The 16,124-nt window shown below is 50.4% G+C and overlaps 1 protein-coding gene and 1 long non-coding RNA gene across 7 annotated transcripts in view; one reads left to right on the top strand and one right to left on the bottom strand.

Annotated features, from left to right (window-relative positions):
- ANK1 (ankyrin 1) overlaps positions 1 to 9,681 on the bottom strand; it is a 113,691-nt gene extending 104,010 nt beyond the window's left edge. For 3 of the 6 annotated variants that reach the window (XM_047771802.1, XM_047771803.1, XM_047771806.1), the window contains exons 1-2: positions 9,158 to 9,672; positions 415 to 516 (exon numbers count right to left, since the gene is read on the bottom strand). In XM_047771802.1, coding sequence (XP_047627758.1) covers positions 415 to 516; positions 9,158 to 9,196 — 141 coding nt within the window. In that variant the 5' untranslated portion in view covers positions 9,197 to 9,672. Of the gene's footprint in view, positions 1 to 414; positions 517 to 9,157 lie in introns of all 6 variants that reach the window. The other 3 variants (XM_047771804.1, XM_047771807.1, XM_047771805.1) reach the window with 3 other exon arrangements.
- Positions 9,320 to 15,538, top strand: LOC125122907 (uncharacterized). Its single transcript, XR_007133931.1, has 3 exons — positions 9,320 to 9,585; positions 14,423 to 14,539; positions 15,511 to 15,538. It is a non-coding gene; the product is annotated as an uncharacterized LOC125122907 (long non-coding RNA).
- Positions 15,539 to 16,124: the final 586 nt, after the last annotated feature.

Here is a 16,124-nt window from a genome sequence, read left to right as displayed (position 1 = left end):
TCAACACCCCAACAGAGTGAGCCCTCAGCACTACTTCCTTCTCAGCCCAGCAGCACACCACAAAGGCCGCTGTCAGACAAAGGAGATGCCTGTCACCATTGACAGAGCATCCTTCAAAGGCCCTTTTTCCTGCCCATTTCAAAGGCCACACATCCTAAGCCCACAGTGGGGATCAGCCGACTTCTAAGTGGAGAGGCCGTGGGGGACAGGCAGGGGCATGGCCCACACTGTTTGGGCACCAGCCCTTCTCGGCGGGGTCTTGGGCTACCACAGGGCCGCAAACACCAGGGTTCAGAAGCCCTGGGGGGTTTGGAGGCCTCTGGGAAAAGGTTAAGAGGGGCCGATTAAAGCCTGCAGGAAACGGTACCGGGAGCAGCTCCTTGGAGACCACAGGCCCGGCCGCGTTCCACTTACCTGGTTACAGGTGTTAATGTCTACCCCATTCCGCAGGTGATCCAAAGCTTTGTCCAAGTTACCTGATCGTGCTGCCCTCAGGAAGCTGGTAGCAGCATCTGCCTGTGGGGAGAGAGAGCAGCTGTGAGCGGGTCTGCGTGGCGACGACCTCAGGGCACATTCAAGCCCAGGGCTGCGATAAAGGGCCAAGGTCACGGCGGCAGCCAGGACACCATCCTGCAAAGGTGCCCACCCTGGTACCCAGGCACAGATGGGTCCAGAGCCCCTCCTGATGGCTCTTGGCCCATGGCTGGGGCTGCCTCCAGAGGCCAGCCTCCTTGCCTTTTGGGGCTTTTATGAGCAAGCCTCTCGGCTAAGACAGGGAGGGACCAGCCTTCCAGAGGGACCCCATTCCACTGCTAGGCACTCAGCAGGCCTGGCATCTCTCGTTGCCTCGATGCTTCCAGCAGCTCTGCCTCCTCCTGAGGAACCCACATCACAGAGCCAGCCCCGGTGAGTCACAGACAGAGGGGCCATAGGGGCCAAACTCGTGTGCTCCCTGATGCTACTTTATTTCTAAGTAAACAGCACATGGCACTGACTATGAGCTGAGAACTGTTACCAGCACTTAACACGCACTACGTATGAACACACACAGAGGCATTTCGTCCTCCTTTCAAAACTCCCCAAGTAAGTGCTGCTGCTGTTCCCATTCTACAGATGAGGGAACCGAAGCACAGAGAGCCCAAGGGGCTTGCACAGGGTCACCTGACAGGGAACAGGCATGGCAGGCTGCCTGGCTCTAAAATCCTGAGCGTGGCCTCCCTGCTCTGCTGCTTTAGCTGGCAGGTGACCCTGCCAGCTTTCATGAGTGAGGGTAAAGCACTTGGGTCCATAGGCTGTGACCCAGTCACTTACAGGCGCATCCAGGCCCTGCTTTGCATTACAGAGTGAGAGCTGGGGGTGGGGAGAAGAAGGTCTATTAAGGCCGACAAGTGTGGGAGGCTCCAAGCAGCTCCTCTGCGCCTGGGGCTGGGAGGTGGCATGGTCCCCAGGCACCTTCGCTCCTGTGTAAGCAGGGGAGGGTAAGGCCTTTCCCATCATACCTGGCTATGAAGCTGAAAAGAAATATTACATATTATTATAATTATTGCATCAGAACAAGTGCTGAGCATGGGACTTGCGTGAGGAATACCCACAGGGTGAGTTTAAGAGGGGAGGGCCTTCACATGACAGGCCTTGACCCCCAAGGTTCATCTGGGGGCGTCGTCTCCCTCCTTCATGCTCCCTCCTCAAGAACATGCTGCAGGGGGCTGAACGGTGGCCCCCTTCTAAGATTTGTCTGCATCCTGATCTCTGGGGCCTGTGGATGGGACCTTATTTGGAGAGACTTTGCAGATGTAATTATGTTATGGGTTTGAGATTGTCCTAGATCACCTACATTGGCCCTAAACCCAATGACAAGGGTCCTTATAAGACAGAGGGGAAGACACACACAGGGAGTTCCCGTTCCTGTTGTGGCTCAGTGGGTTAAGAACCTGACATGGTGTCCATGAGGATGTGGGTTCAATCCCTGTCCTGGCTCAGGGGGTTAAGGATCTGGTGTTGCTGAGAGCTGAGGTGTAGGTCGCAGACGTGGCTCAGATCTGGTGTTGCTGTGGCTCTGGCGTAGGCTGGTAGCTGTAGCTCTAATTCGACCCTTAGCCTTAGCCTGGGAACATCCATATGTTGCAGGTATGGCCCTAAAAAAAAAGAAAAAAAAAAAAGACATACATACACAAAACACACACACATGCACACAAGACATCAGCATAGATCAGAGTGATGTGGCTACAAGCCAAGGAAGCTGGCAACCAGCTAAAGCTGGAAGAGGCAAAGATTCCAGCCCACAGCGTTCTGCTCACACCTTGACTTCAGACCTCTGGCCTCCAGACTACAGGAGAGAACATTTGTCTTGTTTTATTTTATTTATTTATTTATTTATTTATTTATTTATTTATTTATTTATTTATTTATTGTCTTTTTGCCATTTCTTGGGCTGCTCCCATGGTATATGGAGGTTCCCAGGCTAAGGGTCAAATCGGAGCTGTAGCTGCCGGCCTATGCCAGAGCCACAGCAACGCAGGATCTGAGCCATGTCTGCAACCTACACCACAGCTCACGGCAACGCCGGATCCTTAACCCACTGAGCAAGGGCAGGGATCGAACCCGCAGCCTCATGGTTCCTAATTGGATTTGTTGACCACTGAGCCACAATGGGAACTCCAAGAACATTTCTCTTGTTTTAAGCCATCAAGTTCACGGTACTTTGTTACGGCAGCCACAGGGAACAAATAAACATGACGGAAATGCGGAAGACTAAATCTACAGCCAACAATCTCAAACAATGCTCCACAACAAAACCAAAGTGGGGCTGCAGGCCTTTGCCAATGAAACAGTTAATCCAGGAGTTTCCTGGTGGCTCAGAGAATTAATGATCTGGTGTTGTTACTGCAGCAGCCTGGGTCCCTGCTGTGGCATGGGTTCCATCTCCGACCTAGGAACTTCCACATTAACCCAGTTAATCCAGGGCGGAAAAGATTTTCCAGCTTTATGGACCTCCATACGGGAGGGCTGCCCCATCCCTGTCCCCTCACTCCTCAGGCCTCTGGTGCTCTAGATCCCAGCCAAGCTCACTCAGACCTGGCCTTGCTGATCTTCCTAAAAGCCTGACGTCCTGCCGGCCTTCCTCAACTCCAGGCCTGAGTGGGTCCTGCTCTATAAGCTCACACGCAAGCTCTGAGTCTCGGAGTCTGCAGGTTCATGACACACGTGGATGTCAGATTTGTTACCGCTGAGCCACGATGGGAATTCCTGGACACTTAATATTTAGGAACAAGAGTCTGATTTTTAAAATGCACTTTAAATATACATATTTTTTCTTTTTACAGCTATACCTGCTGCATGTGGAAGTTCCCTGGCTAAGGGTCGAATCAGAGCTCCAGCTGCAGACCTACACCATAGCCACAGCCACACTGGATCTGAGCTGCATCTGAGAACTACACCACAGCTGGCCACAATACCAGATACTTTACCCACTGAGCCAGGCCAGGGATCCAACCTGCATCCTCATGGACACTATGTCAGGTTCTTAGGAACTCCTAAATACATATTTTTCTAACTATTTGATGGATGCCAATTTTATCCTCCCCTAGCCAAACTGTTTGCATTGTGAGGTAAGGATTAAATCTTCTCTTTTGGTTTCTGTGTTTGTTTGTTTGGCCTATGGCATACGGAAGTTCCCTGGCCAGGGACAGAAGCTGCCCCACAGCCACGACCCAAATCACAGCAATGACAATGCCAGATCCTAACCCACTGAGCCACCAGGGAACTCCCTCTTCTATTTCTTTTGAGTCCTTCAAAGCACGAAGTGTCTGCTAGGTCATGACCGCCCTTGGTCTAAAACGCACAACACTTAATATCCCTAGGCTCCTTGGTGAGGCATCTGCAGTGGAGGAAATATATCAGAAATGAGGATCAGTCTGTTAGTTCCTCAGGAGCTGAACTTCCAGAGGAATCAGACTCAAGGTTTAGTCTCTCCAGAAATAAGTGTTTGTCCCTGCTGATTCAGAAAGCCTGTCTGGATTCAGCAGTTGGGAGAAATGGGATATTACCCTCCAAAAGGAAAGCATTAGAGCAAAACACATCTTCCATCTATTCAGACTGATTTCTGCAGCAGGATCATTGGATTTGGGATAAAAACCTAAGGATGGTGGGTAAAAGATAGCTAGCTGCAAGGCCAACTAGTGATCCTGTCAGACCATTCAAAGCACTGAATCTAGGAAGCAAAGGAGGATATTTATGACAGACAGACAAGCTGATAAACTCCAGATGAGGCTGAGGAATGATAACTAGTTTCTGCTGTGTGTATAAAAGAATCATGAAAATATTAATACTAATCCCAATCATTAGAAAGTATATCACCAACATCCATATATATATATATTTTTGTCTTTCTAGGGCTGCACCCTTGGCATATGGAAGTTCCCAGGCTATGGGATGAATCAGAGTTGCAGCTGCTGGCCTACACTACATCCACAGCAACTCTGGATCCTTAACCCACTGAGCAGGGACAGGGACTGAATCCGAGTCCTCATGGATACTAGTTGGGTTTGTTACCACTGAGCCACCACAGGAACCTCCACCAACATCTATCTTTTAATCCTGATCACAACCTGCAAGGTAGGTACAATTATTAGGCCCATTTTATTTTATTTATTTATTTTTTGTCTTTTTGCCATTTCTTGGGCCGCTTTGGTGGCATATGGAGGGTCCCAGGCTAGGGTCCAATCGGAGCTGTAGCCACCGGCCTACGCCAGAGCTACAGTGATGCCAGATCTGAGCCATGTCTGCGAACTACACTGCAGCTCACAGCAACACCGGATCCTTAACCCACAGAGCAAGGCCAGGGATTGAACCCGCAACCTCATGGTTCCTAGTCGAATTTGTTAACCACTGCGCCATGACAGGAACTCCATATTAGGCCCATTTTAGAGATGACAAAACTGAGGTTTGGAGAGATTAACAACTTGCCCCAAGTTCTTCCTTAGTTAACACTCAGAGAGTCAGCCCATGACTTCCTGATTCAAGCTGATACCTTTCTACTGCCCTTGACCCTGAGGTGCATTCTCAGCAATTCCAATCTTGAGGGTGCCCAGGAAGCCCTGACAGAAGTAGGGGCTGGAAGAGGTCCCAGGCCTCTTCCAATGAAACAGTGACTCCACAGCAGAGAAAGAGTCCCTGGCAGGTCCCAGCTCTGACCCCGAGCACTGCACTGAGGCCAAGACAGTCCTCTAGAAAGGAATCAGCTAGTTCAAGTCCTTATTTCCCTGATGACAAAAACTAATGGGAAAAATAAAGTGACTAGGAGTTTCCTGGTGGCCTAGCCATTAAGGATTCGGCATGGTCATTGCTGTGGCTCAGGTTTGATCCCTGGCCCGGAAACTTCTGTGTCTGTGGCCAAAAAATAAAAATAATAATAAAGTGACCTGTGAAGGTCACGTGGCTAGTTAAAGGTGAAGTTTAATTTCGAAGGCTTTTTCATTTTCTCTTTCATCTCTCCAAGCATGGAGTAGCCAGGACCAAAGCAGGACCATTGGGGTATCTGACAGGTGGGTTGTATTAATGTGTCATGACACTGTGCATCCCCCAATTGAATTCTTTTTTAAAATCACTTTTTATTAAAGTATAGTTGATGTACAAGATTCTGTCAATTTCTGCTGTACAGCAAAGTGACCCAGTCATACATATATGTACACTCTTTTTTTTCTGTCTTTTCTAGGGCTGCTCCCATGGCATATGGAGGTTCCCAGGCTAGGGGTCTAATCCGAGCTCTAGCTGCCGGCCTACACCACAGCCACAGCAACACGGGATCCGAACTATGTCTGCAATCTACACCACAGCTCATGGCCATGCCAGATCATTAACCCACTGAGCAAGGGCAGGGACCGAACCCGCAACCTCATGGTTCCTAGTCGGATTCATTAACCACTGCGCCACGATGGGAACTCCCTGTACATTCTTTTTCTCCTAGTATTTTCCATCGTGTTCTATCACAAGTGATGGGATATATTCCCTGTGCTGTACAGCAGGACCTCACTGCTTATCCATTCTAAGTGTAATATAATAGTTTGCAGCTACTAACCCCAAACTCCCCGTGCATCTCACTTCCTCCCCCTCCCCCCACCTGTGGCAACCACAGATCTGTTCTTTCCCCAGTTTAATTCTACCTCCTATTTCCTGAGGCTCTGTTTCAAGCCCAGGATCATGCTAGAGCAAAGACAGAATAAAGATTCTGAACACAGGTCCCTGCCCTCAGGATTTGAAAAAGTGACAGACTTCTTAGGCGAGCCATGCCACAAGCACGCACCCAGTACATCCTAGGTCTCGGGGAATATTTAGACTGCAAAACAAATGGCCCTCTTTGGAATCTGAGACCCATTCCTGCCATCTTGTTCTGGCCAAGCCTCTAGTTCAAGTACCTCTCGCTCAATGACCTGTCCTAGGTGTCTGTTTCCTGGTGCATCTAGAACAGTTTGGAATCCAGCAGGGCAGAAAGAGAGTCAGAAGAAGCCAATATGTTCCATGTAGGTTATTTACCTGAGTCAATACCCACCAGAAAATAATAATGACTAAATACAAACAGGACTAGCTCTGCACTAGGATAAATTGGAGCAGGGTCCCGGCCAGCCCCCCAACCCCAAGTGCCCCCGTCCCTGTGGGGCAGCCTCAGAGAGGCCCCTCTGTGAGAGACCAGGCTCAGGAAGGCTGGCCATCACGTCTGGAAAATCAGTCCAGGGTGGCTCTAAACCCTGCATCGCCGCTGAGAGCCGTCACCCCTCTGAGCTCCCTCCCCACCAAGGCTGCTCATTGGTGCCTTTGCCCCTTGCCTCAGCCTGAGCTTCACTGTAATCTAATTTGACCCGTGAGAAAATTGCTAGTGCCACCCCTGAGCGGGGGAGGGGCACACACATTGTGTGGAGTCCCTGAACTTCCTTTCCTAACAAAATAAGTTACCTTTATAAAGCCTTTCCTTTTTTTCTCCCTGTGACCATAGCATGTGGAATGTTCCCAGACCAGAGACTGAACCCAAGCCACAGCAGTAAACAGAGATACAGCAGTGACCACGCCGGGATTCTTAACCATTAGGCCACCAGGGAACTTCTTAAGCACTCAACATCCAAGATTTCATTTGCTCCTCCCAATAGTCTCCTGGGGCAAGTACCTTATCCTCTCTTCACAGATGAAGTAAATGCGGCACAGAGAGGTTAAGCTTCTTGTCCAAGGTCACACAGCTTAGTCAGGATTTGGCTCTAAGCAGCCTGTCTCCAGGGTCTTGCCCTTCAGCCCTGAACTGTGCTGCCTCACGAGTTTCATTCAAGGGCCCAGAGATGTCTCTCCAGGTCCCCTCTGGCTGGAGGGAGCCTACTGCCTGCGCTCAGAGGCCGTACCCACTCCAGCCCTCACTTTGGGAGGAAGTAAGTGGAGGAGAAAGGAAGCGAATGGAATTCCTCCAGGGACTCAAATTCTCATCAGGGCTGCTCATCGGAAAAGGGAGGTGAACCCTTGGTTACCTGAGACACCCAGACTATTATTAAACTTGCACTTCCTGAGCGGGGCCATACGAATATAGCAAGAGGTAAGTAGCCCAGGGGGCTCCAGTGTCGGGCTGGGGTGGGGTGGAGCAGGCGCCTCAAGGTCAGCAAGCCTGTGCGCGGGAGCTGGGAGGCAGTCCGCGGGCAAAGGCTAGGTTTAGACCTGGTGGGAGAACCCAGGGCCTCTTCACACCTCCTCTGGGGCTTGAGATGCCCTGAGCTTTCCCTGGACAATCCCAACGGACTTTTTCAAGGTCTTTTAGTGCGAAACTTCTTTAAAAAGATCAATGGAAACTGAGCTCTCATCAATTTTTGTAAACAGCGATAAGGCAGTCTCTCTCTCCCAAAGGGTCTTATTTGGGCACTGGAAAGTTTCTTTGACAGGGTCACGGTCAGAACTCCCAGGAGAGGTTCTAGATCTTTTCCTGAGGCGCCTCAGTACATCCAGGAGACCAAGTACAGCAGGCAGCTATATATGAGAGAGGCCCTCGACTTCTGAGATTTCCTTCAAACTCAGAGCCGGGGGGGGGGGGGGGGCCCGCGGGGTGGGGGCGGGTGGGTTCTTGGAGGGGGCTTGGGGGAAAGAACAGCCAGTGCCAGACAGTATGCACCTGTGTGGGCCCAGCCTTAGCCCACCCACCATAGAGACGTGAGCCCTGGGCCCCAGTGTGCATTTTCATTAGCTTACTTTCATCTTTTTTTTTTTTTTTTTTTTTTTCCTGTCAAGTTGTACTATTGAAGCTTCACAAACTGTCTCCAGGTGCGGGCCCCCCACCCCCGCCCCGACTACCACTGACAAAGATGTCATGAACCACTTAAAGGTGTCACTGAGGAAACAAGGTGTGTAAGCAGGAGCCCCAGATTCTCCGATAACCTCTCCGCACAACCGAGAAGCTTTGCTATAAACCCGCTCCATTCCTGCGCTCTCCGGGCATCCTGCTTAGAGACTGGGTGATGCAGGGATGTGAGAAAAGCCACAGTGGACCCTGACTTTGGGAAGACCTGGCGTGAAGCCCTGTTCTGCCACTTGATGCTGTCTGTGCCTCGTACAAGTTCCCAAACCTCGACGTCCCCATTGCTAAAATGGGGACAATACACAGTTCGCCAGGAGGCTTTGAGGATGACAGGGAAAAGGAGCCCCGCCCCGCAGGCTTTTCCCGCTGCCTCTGGACCTCCAGGCGCTAGTGTTTCTAAGGTCCAGGGGCAGAATCCCGCGGGCGCGCGAGGCAGCCCTCCTCTGGCGAAAGCCGTGGCATCCCCGCGGGTCCGAGTGGGTCCCAGCGAGGAATGGCCGGGCGTCCTGCTCCCCCGCCTACCCCGCCGCCCCAACCGAATAGTCCCGGCCGGACTCTCCTCCGGGCACCTCCACGCGCCCGCCCCGGCCACAGGTCCCGCCGCCTCCCGGCACCAGCCCCTCCGCGGCGGCGACCTCCAGGCCAAAGGAATTTTCCTCTGGATCCTGCTAGAAGCCTCGCCGCCCGCGGGCGTGAGGCAGCAGAAGGGCGGCCGGCGCACGTCCCCGCCCCCGCCCGCGCCCTCGCCCGGAAAGTTGGCGCCCGGCGCCCGGCGAGCCCGCGGCGAGGGGCGCGGCGGCGGAGACCCCGCGTGGCGCGGGCTGGCTGTGCACTCACCGCGGCGTCTGGACCCGACCTGCCCTGTCGCGCTGCCATCGTCCGGCGCCCGCGCGGAAATCTGAGCCCGCGCCCGGCTCCCCTCCCCCGTTATCTGCTCGGAGGCGCGGGGAGCGCCAGCAAGTTACGCGGCATCTGGCTAAAAATACAGGCGCCCGCCGCTCGCCTGGGCTCGGCTCCGGCGCACGGACCCTGGCTCCGGCCCGTCAGCCAGCCGCTAGTGGGGTCTCTTCATTTTCTCCCCATCCTCGTGTCTGATGGGAAAGTTAAGGTGAAGCGATCTCCGGAGACGAAGCACCTGCGGCCGAACCCCGCGGTGCGGGCGCGTGGAGGGTGCGGCGGGGGTGAGGGCCGAGCTGCAGGGGCGGCCGGCCGGCGGAGGGCAGCGTCCTGCGGCTGCAGAGAGGAGGCACACGCGTCCAATGGAGGTGAGGAGCTCCAAGCTGCATGGCGCTCCCCGCCCTGCCTCCTGCCTCCCCGAGCGCCCGGGTGAATGGGCCCCGGAGCCGGCGGAGACGGCCAGGGTGAGCTCAGCAGAGTCTATTTATGCCCCATCGCCAATCTGCGTGTTTACAGCGTTTACATCGTGTCCTGAGACACCAGCTAATCAGCCTCTTCCAGCTCCTGCTGGAGAGCCGAGCCGCGGAGTGAAGCTGAGAGGCAGGACTCAGATCTGTTACTACGTTCTCTCTCTCCTGCCTCCAGTCTGACGATGTTCAGGGATTGTCACCCAAGGCGGGAGGAAGCTCCCAGCTTTCTGCCCGGGACCATCCTCACCTTTTGGTGAGGTCGTTTCGAGGGCAGATGTCAAAAGCGTGTTGGGGGTTGGATACAACACGGGATTACGCTGAGCCTTGAGAAATGGCCAGCAGAAAGGGTGATGGAAACTGGCAAGGCCGCTGGCGATGCTGTTTGTTCCCACTTGGATGTTTTGGATCATGAGCCCAACTCATGCTCTCTTCAGTTAGCAGTCTAGACACAATACCAAATGCTGTTTTCCCAATTCTCCTGCCATGACACATGGGCATGGGAGAGCTGTGTGTTGGGAGGTAACTGAGTACCTATTAGGTGATGGACATATTGCCTTATCTCATTAACACTCACAGCCGCCTCTAAAGGTAGAAGATGCTGTTGGAGCTGTACAGATACGGAAGCTGAGCCCAGAGAGAGGAAGGTCAGGACTCAAGGTTACTATTAGGAAACACAGGGTCCCACTGACCCAAAGCCCTTCCATTAGCAGCAGTGGCAAGATCCCCAGCCCAAGTGCGCCCAGTGCCAGGGGGAACAACCAGCAGGCTGCTCTGAGGTTAGAAAAAAAACCCGAGTGTTTGCCAAAGTAAGGCGCTCTTGTAAATTGGTGCAGCCGCTGTGGAAAACAGTATGGAGGTTCCTCCAAAAACTAAAAATAGAACTACCATTATGATCCAGCAGTCCCACTCCTGGATGTTATCTGAAGAAAGTGAAAACACTAATTCGAAAAGATATCTGCATCCCAGTGTTCATAGCAGCATTATTTACAATGGCTAAGATATGGAAGCAACCTAAGCATCCATTAACAGAGGAATGGATAAAGAAGATATGGTATGTGTGTGTGTATATATATATAGAGAGAGAGAGAGGAGAGAGAGAGAGACAGCCAACCCGTATATGTAGAATACTACTCAGCCATACAAAGAACAAAATAGTGCCATTTGCAGCAACAGGGATGGACCTGGAGGGTACTATACTTGCTGAAATTTAGCCAGACAGAGAAAGAGACTAATTAAGACTAATTAAGCAAACAGAGAGAGACTAATACTGTTTTCATGTATATGTCTTACATGTCTAGTATAAATAATGAAACAAACAAATGAATATAACAAAACAGAAACAGATTCACAGATAAAGAGAACAAACTAGTTACCAGTAGAGAGAAGAGCAGCGAGGAGGGCAACAAAGGGGAAGGGGATTAAGAAGTACAAGCTACTGGGTATAAAATAAACAAGATACAAGGATGTGATGTGACATTCGGCACAGGGAATATAGCCAATATTTTGTAAATAACTTCAAATGGAGTACAATCAATAAAAATATTTGAATCACTATGTTGTACACCTAAAACTAAAAATTAATACAATATTGTGAGTTAACTATACGTCAATTAAAAGCAAAACGGGAGTTCCCGTCCTGGCTTGCGGAAACGAATCTGACTAGCATCCATGACGACTCAGATTCAACCCCTGCCTCGTTCGGTGGGTTAAGGATTTGGCATTGGTGTAGGTCGCAGACGCAGCTCGGATCTGGAGTGGCTGTGGCTGTGGTGTAGGCCAGCGGCTACAGCTCCAATTAGACCCCTAGCCCAGGAACCACCATATGCCTTGGATGTGGCCCTAAAAAATAAAGGAAAGTGCTTTTCAAAGCCATTTGACAATTAGGGGAAAGTCCCAAATAAATGGGATAAACAAGATCAGGAGAGAGGAACAGGATATTGCTAAAAAAAAGAGTGAAGTGTATAAGGCAGCATGCCCCTCCCCATTGGGGTGAAACTGCTGGTATTTAAAGATAGCAGGGGAGTTACCATTGTGGCTCAGCTGTAACGAACCCCACTGGTATCCATGAGGATGTGGGTTCGATCCCTGGCCTTGCTCAGTGGGTTAAGCATCTGGTGTTGCTGTGAGCTGTGGTGTAGGTCACAGACACGGCTTGGATCCTGTGTTGCTATGGCAGTGGTGATCTTTAGCCTGGGGGAACTTCCATATGCCTCATGTTCGGCCCTAAAAAGCAAAAAAAAAAAAAGATAGCAACAGCAGAATTCTCTAGGCCCAAGACCCTCAATGCACATAGAGGACGGGCAACCCCTGAAAGGCAGAAAACGCCACACCTCTGGACCAAAGGACAAGTATCTGGGCCAGGAAGTCACCACACCCCCTTCTCTACGCACAAAAGGGCACACATTTTAAAAGCATGGGTTACCCTGCATGTCTCTAGCTCTGAGCCTCTTAAAAACTGCCTCTCAGATTTGCTAAGAGCCTCTACATAGAGAGCTTCAATTAATAAATTATGGTTACTGGAACAGCCCCGATCCATAGCCCAGTGGAATATCTCAAGGGATTCTAAAGCACTGTTCCAACATTAATATTGAGAGAGAGAAATGCCCTGCCCAAATGGAAGATGAATAATATGTATCATAGTTTCAAACACCAATGCAATGGACTCACACCATGAACTGAAAAAGAGACTATTTTCAACAGCTGTACTGAAGAGTATGAACAATGTACTATAAACTGCAAATTTAAAATGCACAATTTGGTAAGTTTTTATATATACATAACTCTATAACCTATATATATATAAGTATAAAATATACATAACCTTTTATATATGACATAACCCTATAAAACCACCACTACTATCAAGATAATGAACCTCCAAAAGTTTCCTCCTGCCCCTCTATAGTCCCTCCCATTGGTCCATTTTCTTGCCAGCACTTGGTATGACCAGCCAATTTAGATATTCTGATAGGCGTATGGTAGTATTGTGGTTTTAGTTTCTATTCCCCTAATAACTAATGATGCTAAACACCTTTTCAGGGGCTTCCTTGCAATCCATATATCTTCTTTGGTGACGTGTCTGTTCAAATCTTGTGCCCGTTTTTTATTTTTTACTGCTTTAAAGGTTTTATTATTATGTTGTCATTTGTTTTGTCTTTTGGACATGCCCGCAGCATGTGTAAGGTCCCAGGCCAGAGAAAGAACCTGCGCCATAGCAGCAACCCAAGCCACAGCAGCGACAATGCTAGATCCTTAAACTGCTGAGCCGTCAGGAAACTCCCTTTTGCCCATTTTTTGAACTGGGTTGCTTATTTACTTATTATTGAGTTTTGAGACTTCTTTATACACAGCATATCTATTTCCTTTCTTTTTTTTTTCTTTTCTTCTTTTTGTCTTTTTAGGGCCACACCCACAGCAAATGGAAGTTCCCGGGCTAGCGGTCTAATCAAAGCTATAGCTGCCAGCCTACACCACAGCCACAGCAAGTAGGGATCCAAGCTGCGTCTACAACCTATTCAACAGCTCACAGCAATGCCAGATCCTTAACCCACTGAGCAAAGCCAGGGATTGAACCTGCACCCTTATGGATACTAGTCAGGTTCTTTACTGCTGAGCCACAATGGGAACTCCCAGCATATCTGTTCTCAAGGTGAGATAAACTATGATCTTACAAGTCAAGTGAAAAGCTCAAAGTTAAATAGCAAAAAATTCCCAATCCAATTCTAATACCCAGATAGTATAATTCCTAAGCCCTGGGTCCTTTATACCATGAATGCTATGGGTTATATACAATCATAAAGAAAAAAGATGAGCTAGTCATAGTGGTCTGAAAGCTGAACACAACGCATGGTACTGTTGAGAGGATGGGCAAGGTACTGAGGTATTATCAGAGAACTCGAGGACTCAGGACTGCCAAGGATTCTTGCCATTGGTTGTGACCTCGGTAGGGTTGAGGCTTTGCAACCTAGATGTGCAGAGTTGGCCAAAGCCCAAGCGGAGAAGAAGGGAACAATTCCAGGGACATTATTTAATAAGAACAGAGGTTAAAAGACCTGGGACAATCAACACTAAAGAAGTGAGGGCTCAGGGAGAAACTCCTCCACTCCAGAGCCTGGGTCTCCAAGTGGGACCAACATGGCGCCCTTTCCCAGGTGCAGCAGCCTGGATACCATGATTCAATTATAAGCTCCTCAAAGGCAGAGACAGCTTGGTTCACCTGTTCTGTATTCCCCCATCCCCTCCCTCACCTTCCCTCCTGCTTCCCTGTATGACCACCACAAAGGTGGGCAGAGGTGACACAGAAACACTTGCTGACTGATGTATGAACATGACGTGCGCATCCGTTTCCACAGTCATGAGGAAACCGTAAGTCATGGGGTTAAATTGATGTGAAGAAGTCTTTGATCAGACAGAAAGAATTCTTTCAGCTGTAAGGGATGTGGCTGAATAGAACTCATTGTTCAGAAAGGGCTGAATCTTTGCTGGAGATCCTCTGGGATTGTAAAGAAACATATGTCACCATCCCATGGGTTGTGTAGAAGCCCAGGATAAGGAGCCCACTTGTAAGGGGTGCTTTGGGCTCCAGGGATTCAGAAAGATAAGCCCTTCGGTTCTCTCCCCATTGACTGTCCCTCCTCAACCTTCCATCCACGCCCTTAGACAGCAAATAATCATCCTGCCTCCTTGCCTGTTTCCTGGCTCTTTTCATACCTCAAGGCTGCACTTTTACTTCTAGGATTGAGAATGCCCAGGAAACCAGCCAGGGAGAGATACTGAAACCAAAGCAAAGCGACCAAAGCAAAGGACCGGAGAGGAACTGATGGGCTAAAAAGAAAAAGCCGAAGGGTTCTTGGTAAGGATGCAAGACCACTTGTTCTAGCCTACAGGTTCATGGCATCTGCTGTTTTTTCCCAGTTGTGCCAAATATTTTACCAGCTCTCTCTACAGTTCCTCGCAGACAAGCGTAAGGAAGGGCTGGAGGAGTTCTGTCCCCCAGAACACATTCAGCTGTGCCAGGAGGAGATGGTGCGGGGGGGAAGAACGGGACCCAGCACACAGTGGACCTGGATGGAGGGGGAGCCTGGCACAGCTCCAGGCCCCTCTGCCACCAACTCTCCCTGAATCTTCCAGAAACTGGGAGCCTGCTCCTTTTTGCTCAAAAGCATGAAGCAGAGCATCCCAAGTGCATAGGATTCTCAGGCGACTGCCTTCACAGGATGCTTTGGGAGATGGGAACAGGCAGCTTCAGACTGGACCCAAGCTGGCTCCTCTGTAAAGGGATGGAGCTGAGATTCAGAGCAGACTGGGGAGTCCAGAGTTGGGCTTCCTAGCACCTCACGCCCTGGTCAACGACCACTCCCGTCCCCCCCCCCCGCCCCCGAATGTCCCCAGAGGACAGAGGGCTGTTTTAATCCTACTCTGAAATCAAATTTGACGCAGCACTGAAAGGCACCAGCATCACCATTTTCTTTTCCCAACAGCCTTAAAATATGCAAAGTCAGAGTTCCCATTGTGGCTCAGTGAGTTAAGAACCGACATTGTCTCTGTGAGGATGTGGGTTCGATCCCTGGCCTCCTCAGTGTGTTAAGGATCCCGTGTTGCCGTGAGCTATGGTGTAGGTCATAGATGTGGCTTGGATCCTGCATTATTGAGGCTGTGCTGTAGGCTTAAGGTGCAGCTCAGATTCAACCCCTAGCCTGGAAACTTCCATGTGCTGAAGGTGTGGCCATAAAAACAAAACAATACAAAAAATTTGAAGTTAACAGGCTGACAGTCAAACTGTGTAACATTTCTTTTCTTTTTTTTTTTTTTTTTGCTTTTTAGGGATGCACTTACAGCATAAAGAAGTTCCCAGGCTAGGGGGCAAATGGGAGCTGCAGCTGCCTACACCACAGCCACAGCAATGCCAGATCCGAGCCTCACCTTCAACCGGCACAACTCACGGCAACGCCGGATCCTTAACCCACTGAGTGACGCCAGGGATTGAACCCAAGTCCTCATGTATACTAGTCGGGTTCGTTTTCGCTGCGCCACAATGGGAACACCCAAACTGTAACTTTTGATGAAAGTGATATGTTCCTTGGAGGACAGAGATAGACCCCCCCCACCCCCCCAAATGTGGCTGTTCACCTGGAGACCTGCTATGGACACCCCCTCCCCGAATATGGACGCTCAAGTTGGGCAGCAAGAAACAATGGCCTATGGAAAAAGACTGCCTGCATAGATTAACCTCCTACAAGGATTGACTGCCCTCTGTCATGGGACTTGACTCCCTACCCATCCCTTGACCTTCCCCTCCTCCTCCTTCGTCGTTCCTGCCACAAGTTCCCTCCACGGAGACTTCATAAGCCTCGCCCTCCTCACAGTCAGGGCTGGTGCCATCTGGAGCTCAGCCTGTGCCCCTCTGATGCCTTAATACCTCTCTCTTGCTTTACAAC

Source organism: Phacochoerus africanus, chromosome 3 (genome assembly GCF_016906955.1).
Source record: "Phacochoerus africanus isolate WHEZ1 chromosome 3, ROS_Pafr_v1, whole genome shotgun sequence".
NCBI lineage: Eukaryota > Metazoa > Chordata > Mammalia > Artiodactyla > Suidae > Phacochoerus > Phacochoerus africanus.
The sequence above is the reverse complement of the archived record's forward strand: the minus strand, read 5'-3'. Positions and strand labels throughout refer to the sequence as shown.